The sequence below is a fragment of the Balearica regulorum genome, chromosome 1 (genome assembly GCF_011004875.1).
Source record: "Balearica regulorum gibbericeps isolate bBalReg1 chromosome 1, bBalReg1.pri, whole genome shotgun sequence".
NCBI classification, from domain to species: domain Eukaryota; kingdom Metazoa; phylum Chordata; class Aves; order Gruiformes; family Gruidae; genus Balearica; species Balearica regulorum.
The window spans coordinates 186,500,636-186,511,810 of record NC_046184.1 but is presented as its reverse complement, the minus strand read 5'-3'; the positions used below and the strand labels follow the sequence as shown (position 1 = coordinate 186,511,810).

General features: G+C 40.3%; 1 protein-coding gene across 1 annotated transcript in view; it reads left to right on the top strand.

Annotated features, from left to right (window-relative positions):
* The window catches only part of NUFIP1 (nuclear FMR1 interacting protein 1), a 28,091-nt gene that overhangs the window by 1,619 nt on the left and 15,297 nt on the right, over positions 1-11,175 (top strand). Inside the window, exons 2-6 of the mRNA XM_075741804.1 lie at positions 142-230; positions 1,385-1,489; positions 2,137-2,199; positions 2,541-2,617; positions 9,962-10,054. Coding sequence (XP_075597919.1) covers positions 142-230; positions 1,385-1,489; positions 2,137-2,199; positions 2,541-2,617; positions 9,962-10,054 — 427 coding nt within the window. The remainder of the gene's footprint in view (positions 1-141; positions 231-1,384; positions 1,490-2,136; positions 2,200-2,540; positions 2,618-9,961; positions 10,055-11,175) is intronic.

Here is an 11,175-nt window from a genome sequence, read left to right as displayed (position 1 = left end):
GTGCCCTGCTGTCCATGCAGCCATGGCTCAGCTTTCCCCCGGGCCCTTCCCTACCACAGCAGGTCGACTGAGGTAGCAGGGGGTGTGTTTTACCAGCTCTATGTATAACTGACTGACTCTTATTTTTTGTTTGTTTCTAAGGTGGAAATGGCAATTTCTCCCAGAAATGGCAAGGCGAGCAAGTGCCTGGGCTTAATAAACGTTTTCCAGAAGAAAATACCAAGCCAAAGGTATGGACTGGGGTCCCCAGCACAAGAAAGACATGGAGCTGTTGAAGTGGGTCCAGAGGAGGGCCACAAAAATGGCCAGAGGACAAACACCTCTCCTATGAGGAAAGGCTGAGCGTGTTAGGGTTGTTCAGCCTGGAGAAGAGAAGGCTCTGGGGAGACCTTACAGCAGCCTTCCAGTATCTGAAGGGACCTACAGGAAAGATGGAGAGGGACTGTTCACAAGAGCATGGAGTGACAGGACAAGGGTTAATGGGTTTAAGCTGAAAGAGGGTAGGTTTAGATTAGATATAAGGAAGAAATTCTTTACTGTGAGGGTGGTGAGGCACTGGCCCAGAGAAGCTGTGGCTGCCCCCTCCCTGGAAGTGTTCAAGGCCAGGTTGGATGGGGCTTTGGGCAACCTGGTGTAGTGGAGGGTGTCCCTGCCCATGGCAGGGGGGTTGGAACTGGATGATCTTTGAGGTCCCTTCCAACCCAAACCATTCTATGATGGTGGCAGTTGTGTAGGACTTGCCCCGTGGTACTACAGAGACCTCATACTCTTGTCTAACGTGCCTGCTCTTACAAGAGAGCAGATGTGTGGCAATCAATCTGCAGATCTTGAGCCCATTGAAAGAAAGATACATTTCAACCAAATTCTAACACAGATTTTCTTTCGAGAAGCCCTTACCATGGTGATGCCTAAGTGCCTAAATAACATTAGCGCTCTGTTATATTATCAGGGCCAGACAGCCAGATCACCGTGATGTGTGTCGTGGGAGAAGGAAGGATCTCTGCTGCCCTCTGAGATCTTACATGATGTGTGAGAACAGACATGGTCTGACTTGATAGGGAAGAGACTCAGGGCTGCAGCCTAGCTCTCCTCCCAACCCTCTATAAATCTGTGCCAGCCTGGTATGTTTGCAGAAGCAAAAATTGATGGAATGGTGGTAGTGGAAAGAGCTGACTGCAGGGTGCTTTTTATGGAAAATGAGTGATGTGAACTTCACTTTGTGTTACATTAGCTTATCTTTGAAACTTCTGAAAGATGTTTTAATTGATGGCTTCATTAACAAAAATACTCATGGAAGTATTTCACACCTAATTAAAAATAGGAGTACCTTGTAACTTTGTAACTGCAATCTTGAAATAATGATTTCTTCTCTTTTCTTTTGCAGACCAAAAAGAAGAAAGAGCCAGTTTTCTCTCATTATTGTGATACCTGTGACCGTGGCTATAAAAACCAGGAGAAGTATGATGAACATATTTCACAACATAAACAGGTTGATAAGTTTGGCTTGTGTTATTTACACTTTGATTTTTAATTTTGTGCATAATACGTAGTTAGCTGTAGTCACTCTTTAAATGGAAGACTTACCAGAGATTCCAGAGCTACAAAAAGTGTTAGTAGGTTTTTTTTTCTGAACGCTGCGTGTAGGGGAGCTCTGAGTTGCATTTTTGGTTTTATTGCTAAAGTAATTTTATTGTCTGTCTTGTGAAGTATTGCTAAGTAATCCCAGTGGTAGGAATTAATTTATTGACATCAGTATCACATGTAAAATTTTTCATGTGAAAAGGCTTTATGTGGAAAACGTATTTTTAAAATCCACTCCATTATTGTAAAGAAGTATTAATTTAAACTGGAGAGTCTCGCAAACCTTTTTCTTAGGTTATCTCACTTATCTCCAATTATCAGATATGTTGGCTCCACTGGTTATTTTAAAATCAAGTGGAATTTGAAAGTACATTATCCTTTATTACTACTTTTACAATCACGCTTGTTTTGAAACTGGGCAGCTTAAAAGCTCTATGTAACTAACTGTACAGACATCTGGCACCGAGTTTGTTTAAAGTGTAATCAAATGCTTATTATAATTTGTTTGCATAACTTGGTGCGTTTTAAGTTCACCCCCTTTCCTTTATCTTGCAGTGCACAGAAGAAGGTTGCAATTTCAGCGCACATGAGAAGATAGTTCAGATACACTGGAAGAATGTAGGTATCTTCTGGGCCCAAAATAGGAGTCTGCGCAGTCTTTCAGTGGTCTCTCTTCTCGTTCTTCAGAGGCTTGGTTTCATCCTTCTGGAAGGAAAACATATCACCTCTGAGTAGAATCTGTTGTAAGACAATACTGTGGATGAAAATAGGTTGAATACTATGTGGGTTTTTTAGTGGATTAATTTGGTAATCGCTATGTGCAGTCTTACCACTTTAGGAGTTGAAAACAATGTGATACTACAATAGTTGGCAGAATGATGTGTTGGTTTGTGTTTTCTTTTTTTCTTGTGGGTTTTTTCCTTCCCTTTTTAAACACCTATGAAATACTTTTTCCTTAGGCACATGCACCTGGTGCTAAAAGAATAAAATTAGATAGTCCAGAAGAGATTGCTAGATGGAGAGAAGAAAGAAAAAAGTGAGTAAGACTTTTGACCTATGAATTTGTTTTACTATGTTTTTCCTGTGTGGTCGTTAGATGACAGCTGGAAGGCGGTAGCAGCATGAGCTTGCTGCTGCCGTTCTTTTGACTCTGCAGAACTTCTGTGGTAGTGGCCTGTGTCAGAATGCCTGAGCCAAGAGGGTGCAAGATACAGAGACTATAATCATTTGGATAATTATAATAGAAGGCAAGATACCAACTGAGAAGGAGGTAGCTTTCCCAGGCATTTGATTTGGTACCCCAGGTTAGGTGAACAACTCCATTTAGCCTGATCAGTGAGACATTTTAGGTCAGAAATATTTTTTTGTGTGTGTGTTTGCTTGGTGGGTTTTTTAATAGCTAAGAAATCTGGAACTCTTTACTGACTGTAATTGTAGTACATCCTGCTGTGTGCAAATTTCCATGGTCTAAGTTGTCCCAGTAGACCCCAACAGGGAGTTTTCCTAATTTTTAAGAAGTTTCTGCACTGCTTGACACTTTTCTACTGGAAGAGAAGGGAATCCATGAATGATGCTTTCTCACATAGTCTAACTCGCGTTGTACCCAGGATATAAGGTAGAGTTCACATGTAAGCAGTACTTCTCGTTCTGTGAGGTGGTACAACTTCTTTCCTATTACCAAGATTTAAGTGTTTAAAAATTCACAGTGAACTTCTATAGATCTTACCCACTGATGTTTGTGTTTCCCCCTGCCCTCCTAAGTGGAACAGATTAAAATCTACCCTTCTCCAGCAGGTGAAAGATGCTGTAGGCTTTCTTCACTTCTATTCCAGACTTGGAATATAGTCTTGCGAGTGATCAGTACACAGGTTTTGTTTCCATGTGCAAGAGTCCTATATGCAAAGTGGGTAGTAATACAAATTTAATTTCACAATCGCTGATGATGAGCTTGGGCAATATACTAGTCCCTTGTGGGTTTGGGTTTTTTTAATTTAAAATAAACCCAGTAGTCTGATGTAGTCTTACTGATGAATGCAGCTTGCATTTATGTCAGAAAGCAATGTTAATGCATTCTTGTTTTGAACCTGACTTCCCTTAATAAGTTTTTACACAATGGCTTTGTAAATAAAGGAAAAATGACTGAAATGTATGGTAGGAGATTTTTTTTTTATTGCTTCCCATCACTTTTTGCTGTATTGAGAAGCAAAATTTTCTAAACAATGGGAAGGAGCAAATCCCTGCAAGTTTAATGTTCTTTTGGACATGGTTTCAGCTTTTTCTGCTAGTTTCAGAAACACAAAGGGAAGTCATTCAGTATGTCAGCACATCATAGCAGTCAACTGTTGCACCTGCTGTTCATTTTTTACAAACGAAGATAATCTATAGTTCCTGGTGTGTGTGGTTTTGTTTTTTTTTAAACAGTGCTTTTGGGTTTTTTGTGGTGTGGGTTGATTTTTTTTTTTTTATACCAAAATTTTCTTTTGGCCCATGTTTAAAATGCTGTAGTTAACTAGACAAAAAATTGCTTGTGATCTGTGCAACTACAAGTTTGGTGTTACATTAGTTTTGGTTCCAAGGTTTCATTTTATTCAGAAGATACTTAGGGCTTTGGGTTTTTTACTTGCTTTCACTCTACATATTGCTGTCTTGTCTTCCTGCCCACCCCAACCGCGCGATACTTACCAAGTCTTTATTACTTACAATACGAAGTGTTTGCACAGAGTTAGCAAAACCCAAAATATCCTTAGATTTGTCTGTCTGGTGGCCTACACTTAATTTTCTGACAGTAGCTCCAATGAAAAATACCAATACTCATGTGTTGAGTATGCAGAGTTGCAAATGAATAGCAAAGACACTTTTCTATTTTGGGAGGTGTTTGGGAGAGTTCTTGTCTAGTAGCTGATGCTAAGGTTTAAGTATTGAAATAATGTTTAAGGTGTGTATGTCAGTACACACTCTGCTGTATACTAGAACATTAGGGAAGCAGGAATTGAATGTACAATCATGTTTAGGTGCTGTTTGCTTGGGAACTGGGTGCTGTGACTCGAAGCAATGTTTATATACAGTTAATTGTAAAGATGATACCCGCCTGAGATGGTTTTTTGTTGGATTTGTAGAGAATCTCCTAGCAGATACTGTTGTCTTCTTACAGATTAAAACAATTTGGCTGTGGTACCTCATTGCTGAAAGCCTGTTCACTGCAGCACAGTGAAATAAATAGTAATAAAGTCTTGTAGTCAGGACCACCAGACAAAAAAGGCAATGTGGGATTGGGACCTTCTAAGTCAAGGCCACTAGATGGAGTAGTGCTGTGGTTTATTTTGGTACCTCAGTCCTTCTGTGGGCATCTTGTTCAGCTATAATGCATGGGTGTAGAATGACTACCTGGGTGGCTTTTGTTACTCTTTGTACAGCAAGGAAGCTGTACTAACATCCTTCTTTTTTAATTAAAAAAAAAAAAAAAAGAGAGAGAAACCCAGCTGCAACTTTTGTGAAACATTAATAGGGTCTCCAGCAAAGCATCAGTTTAGTACTGAAGGTCTGTTGTTGACTCACAGTAAACTTTGCATTGTACAGAAAAAAAGAACACCAGAGGGAGTCTGAGCTATTAGGCAGTTGTGGTTTATGGTGACAGGAAAAAGTCTTTTTCTTTCTAGAAGCTCCAGCCAGAGCTAAGAATGACTCTTTTTAGGTCATTAGTAGTTTGTTTCTAATTAGGTTGCAATGATTTAATGTGTGTATTTCTATGCTGCATCCCTAACATTCCTGTCTTGCTTGTTCTTTCAGCTTTACAAATAATTACTTAGAATTGAGATTTTTCTTCTTAATTAACTTCTGTGTTGCTCAGTTGTGTATCCCACTGAAAATCTTCCGGAAAGAGCCTGTGTTTAAAGTGCAGCCTTACTCATGTAGAGGGAAGAGTGGGAGCTGGTAAGGAGTGAGAATCTCTGCATTAAGTATGACGGATCAGAATGTTGTTTTCCTGTCTCGGATTCTGTGCAGTGCCCTGTTCATCGCTGCAGCCTTCATGTCTCTGCTTACCTAAAAGACTCTTTAATGGTTTGTGGCCCGTTGGACCTGCTGAGCCAGGCAATCTGAAGTTAAGTGAACAGCGATAAAGATGAAGATCTAAGGGATCTCAGGGTTTCCCTTAGTTTTGCGGACAGATGGTTGTGAAGTTTGACATCAACTTTGGTGACTACAATTACTTTTCTTGTTTTGGTTTTGTCCTGTCCCTTCCCAGTGTTGACAAATGTGCTATTTCCAGCATATTTTTTTTTAACGCAAGTTTAAAGGAAATTACCTACAGTGCATTTTCTTAATGTGTCAAGGTGAGGTATTGGTATCTTCCCAGGTTTCACTTGGAAAGAAGGGTCCTACAAGCCCATCTGTTTCTAACTAATTCTTCTTGAGCAAAGATTGTTAGAATGTGGCAAGGCTGCTCTGGCATTAAAGTAAATCGTTAAGCTTACTTTTGCTTAGGTCCTAATATAACACTGGAAGATTTTCTTGATCTTCTGTGTTGCTTGTAAATTCTTCCCCTCTTCCCCTCTTTGTTGGGGTTTTTTGGTTCGGTTAGGGATTGACTGCTCTATTTCCTTGCAGTACATCTCACAGGCGGAGCATGTGCTTAATGAACGAAGGCCAGTACTGTCAACCACGCCGCTTTTAATTTGTGGCTCTCTAGATGAATAATGATAATCCTGGAGTAGCTTGGAATCCTCCCTGGTGTTGCATTTATAGTAGTGAAGTACGTAATAAGGAAAATAATTTCTTATCACCTGGTAGAAGTAGAGAAGACAAAGCAAAGTAGAAAGAATGTTTTGGTAGATCAAAGTAAACAGACATAATAAAGTTTTCTTTGAACAGTTGGGGATGGATTAGGAGTAAAACTGTTTCAGCTAACATATGGGAAATAGCACTAGAGATGCAATGCTTGATAAAATGCCTGGGAGTCTTAAACCAAGATTTTATCAGCTCTCTGTTGCGCCATCTTTGTTCTCTTTGGGCTCTCCATGTCCCCTTTGCTGTTGGTCGTGTGTATGCAATCAAGATCAGCATAAGAAGTTATTGAGGCAATTTAGTCACAGTGCTGTTCCTATAAAGATGATAAACTTGTATAGCTCTCAGCTCAGAAATTCATTGTGTAAACTGCTATAGAAAGAGGTTTCTCTTCTGTTAGACATTGGCAAAGCTCTGTTTTTCCACTGCTTGCTAAGAGCTAGTTTACTCTGATGTTTATGTGAGCAAGATAGAGTATGCTGGCCTATAAAACATGTATGACTCCGCCTAATGCACTCATTTATTGGGAAAAAGAAAATCTATTCACTAAGGCACGCATGTTAGTGATTATGCTCAGTGTCACCATTCCCTGTCTCTGGAAGCTTAGGGTATCCTTTACCTGCATGTCACTTTGTTGGTGTATATGTAATATACTCATTTTAGCTTGAAAACCAGTTTTCTGGTGTTATCCTGGCAATTTATACTGAAAAACTTCCAGTTTGGATTATAGAAGTGTCTATGGTTGGAAACTGCAGCTGCTATGAAATGAGGCTGCCTTCTTGGGCAGTACTATCCTTCATGAAATCTACTGTGCCAGACCATTGCATCCTGGTTTAACTCCCTCTTTTCCAATAAATTACTTGGGTTCCTAAAGCTTTTTTGGTGGCTGATGAAGCTGGCTGTATTCAAGCTCTGACAAGTTGTTCCCAGGACTTAAGTGCTGGGCTACTCCTACTTCAGTGGTGTTTGTAGGTAACATTTTAAGAACCTCATTTTGTTAGGGGAGGAGGAGGGCATGCCTTCTGAGGAGCATTTGAACCCAAGTCAGCTCATTGGATTTTAACACGTGGCCTTTTTATGTGGAGAGATTCAGTGTAGGCTCTTCATTCTGCACTGTCACGCCTCTGTTCAGGAGCAGTCTTTAGCTGTCCTGAATAAGAATTCTCTGTATCAAAAAAAATTAAATTCCTCTCTTTGATTTTTGACCTCTTGAGTATTTTGTGGCTGTCCTTAGATAGTGAAGTTTGCAAAGTCTGCCATAGAGTTGTACCTCGAGACCATAATGTTTCCATTGTAGGCATTTGCCTCCGCTTAGGGTCCAGATGAGTTTTGCTCCCTCCATGGGTAGATCTAGCTGATGCTAGGAGGTGCACAGGCCTCTTTGTGCTGGAGCTGTGGTACCTGACGAGTTGAGGAGTTGCACTGGAGCTGGTACATTGAGGTGGGTGGGTAACTTTGGTCTGTAGCTCTTTGGTCCACTTGCTTCTTGCAGGGACAACTGGGGTTGACATGGCCAGGTCCAAACAGGACCCACTGCTAGGCTTAGCCCAGCTTCATCATCGCACAGCAGAGGGAGGAATCTGGGGAGGAATGAACCCAGTCTATCTTGTACCAAAGCTGGTGATCTGTGGACTTGAACATCTAGAGCTTACTGCCCACCAAGTCCTTAGATGGAAGGATAAACTAGCAGATGCTCATTTGCTTATTGTGAATGAAATGAAACACTGGATGTGTGCTGTCAAAATAGGTACATTTTCTGCACAAGGTAAAGGCAGTGAGTAAATACTAGTTAACATTTGAGAAGAACTGGAGAAAATACAGCCACTACAGGTGCCTTCAGATGTGCTTTTGCAGGCATGGTCGTCCTTACGACTTGAGCTCTCCTTAGCTGTTAGTTACTGCCTGTGTCAACTGGAAGGGTGGTTTAGGAGAAATCTGTCTGTCTTGGCAGTGAATCGAACTGAAAGCATCCGTGGAGTCCATTATGGTGGCTTGGTGGAGGGAGTGGTAACTTACAGGAATGAAAGTGGGAGGCAGTCACGTCTCAAATCATGTTGTGAGAGCATGTCTGAATATGTCCTTCATCAGCATAACTACAGGAGCACTTTGAAGACTCCTTTGCTCAAGGATTAAGGGTCTTCCCTTATGCCTTTAAAAAAAAAAACCAAAAAACAATTTCTAAGACAAGCTTGGGGCTCTTCTGAGCATAACTACTTATTTTATGGCTCGTTCTCTTCCTGTGAGCCTTACTCATGTGAAGGAAAGCACCTTATTCTAAAACTGTGGAGAGGTGCCAAGCGCAGGGGTCTTTGTCAACGCAAAGCTATTGAAATGAAATAATTCATTGCATGCGTGCTGGGAGTGTTATACCAGGGATGAACAAATGTAGCTAACAGGGAAGAGTGGAGATAAAACATTGCATCCCTATGCTCACTTGAGCTGTATGGCAGATTTCTGGGATAAATCCAATGAAAATAGATGTTGACGGCTCGTGTTCAAATCCTCTTAAAGGATACAAGTTCTGTAATGTGTTGAGGTGTGTCTCGTAGGAAATGCTTCTCATCGTTTTCCTTCAGTGCGTGGTTGAAGCTGCCTTGCATCAGTGTGATGCTTAATGTTCATGTTGTAAAATAGGGAAGATGCATGTGATAAGATTAAATATTTAAAGCAAGATACATGTCCTTTTTGATACCTATATATAGCTGTTCTAAGTTTCTCATTACTCCATTTTAATAGACTTATCAAATATTTATATTTTACATTTCTATCCAGAAGCTGGTGGGGGTGCGTGTTGTTTCTCACCACCTTTATCTCAAAGCACTGGGATTTAGCTAACTAATGTTTACAGAGCAGCTAGTGTAGCCTTTTTTGGGCTTTGACGGTAATTTGCAGCAGGCTTTGCATGTTAGAACCAGTGTGGCGTTCATCTGTAGGGAGGGATGGGGAGGGAAGTGGGGATTGGAAGAGAGGGATGGTTTGGGAGATGGTTATAACAGTGGATTTGTTTTGATCTGCATGACTTAGCAATTTTTCTTGAAGCTGGAATTAAAAAGAGGCAGTAATTTTGGTGAACTAGAGGTCAGTGTGCAAGCACAATACTGAAAATTGCTCAAGAGGAAGCTTGCATGCTTTTCCCTGTCACATTAAAGGAATCTTGTGCACACAGAAGATAACCTTTTTTTTTTTTGATATTACAAGAACTCAGCAGTTGGTTTGCTAAAGGCATATTGTACCATTTAAGATCATTCAAATACTCCAACTGAAGCACTGTAAAAATAAAATTGCAGGACTAAATTGTGCTGTTGTGTGTAGGGGCAGACAGAGGGTCCATAAGCTTAACTGAACTGTTTGTCTGTAGCTTGTTTGGTAAATATAATCATGCCAATTTGGTAGGTGTTTTTGTTTTTTTTTTTTTTTTTAATCTGAGTATGGTTTCTTTTCCTCAACAATGTCTTTTTAAGAAGGAAACAGTCTGTTAAACTTCTAGGAAACGTTTTAAAAATCTATTACATTTATAAAGGATGCTGGTTTGGTAAAGGAGGAAATGACAAAGCACAGTGAATCATTTAAGACCCAGTGAATTTTTTTTTTCTCCTAGAAATTTTCCTACGTTGGCAAACATTGAAAAGAAGAAGGCGATGCAGATCCAGAAGGAAGAAAGGGGAGAAGTGCTGACGACCCAACAGTTTGGGTAAGCATTTTGAAACAAGCTTCTGTCTTTCCTCCTAATGAGTTCAGAAGTACACTCTCTTACTGTGGTCTCCCAGCACTTACTGGTTCCACTGTACACACGATCTAGCTGCCCTTTAAGAGAGGACAGGTCATTTGACAAACTGTAGATGTAATGTTCTTTTGTTTACAGTGCTTCATAGTCTACTTCAGTTAAATTAAACAAGAATTGCATTAGAAATCTGATGTTCTTGCTGAATTCTGCGCTCTGGCTTGTTTGAGAATACCACATTCTAGTGGCCATTCATTCGATCAGCGTAACCTTGGTCTCTGAAAAAGAAATAACGGGGATGGAAGTCATGCACCATAATGAATCCACATGGTCTAATCCTTTAATGCCTGAAAATGGCCAAGAGATTTTATAAGCGGATTTGGCTTCTTATGCTCTCCTTTCAGGTGATAAATCAATAATCAAGTGAAGAGGAGTGGAAGATTTAACTTTCTTTTTTTCATAGCTTAAGTAGTGCTGCTACTTCTACCTTCCATCATCTTTGTCTATCTGCTACCTTTGTTCTCAGCTTAATACTTACTCCTCTTGGATTTTTATCTGTTCTCTCCCTCATATTGTGAATTATTTTCCAGTACGGTCTTTATTCTTTTCTCTTCCCCTCAGTGTCAGTGTTATGTGGAACCAGTTAACTTCATTAGCCCTACTTTAGGGCGTGTGGGATGACTTTTTAAAAAAATGTTTCAGCGACCTGTGCTCCTAGAATATTATTTGTTTAAACTAGAATGACTGAGCTGGAAAGCAGAACTCACTTCTAAGGGCCTCTTGCTAAATACTGTTTGTTGCTGCATGGAAGTGAAGCTGGAGCTTGCCTAGTTGTGTGGGATTTTTTTATAGGGGATGACACCAAACAAAGTAAAACTTGTACCGTGGTAAAGCAGTTGAACTAGTGCAGAACAGGGTTCATGTCAGGCTAGTGTCAATTGGTAAATGGTGACAGCGCAAATTACCTTGGTGCAGCATGTGCTTCAGAAGACCCAACACTTACACACTTCCTCCAACCGGTTCCCTTTCATGACTTTGGAAGGAAAGGTTTATAAAAGACTGAAGTAAAACTTCCTTCAAAGGATATAAAT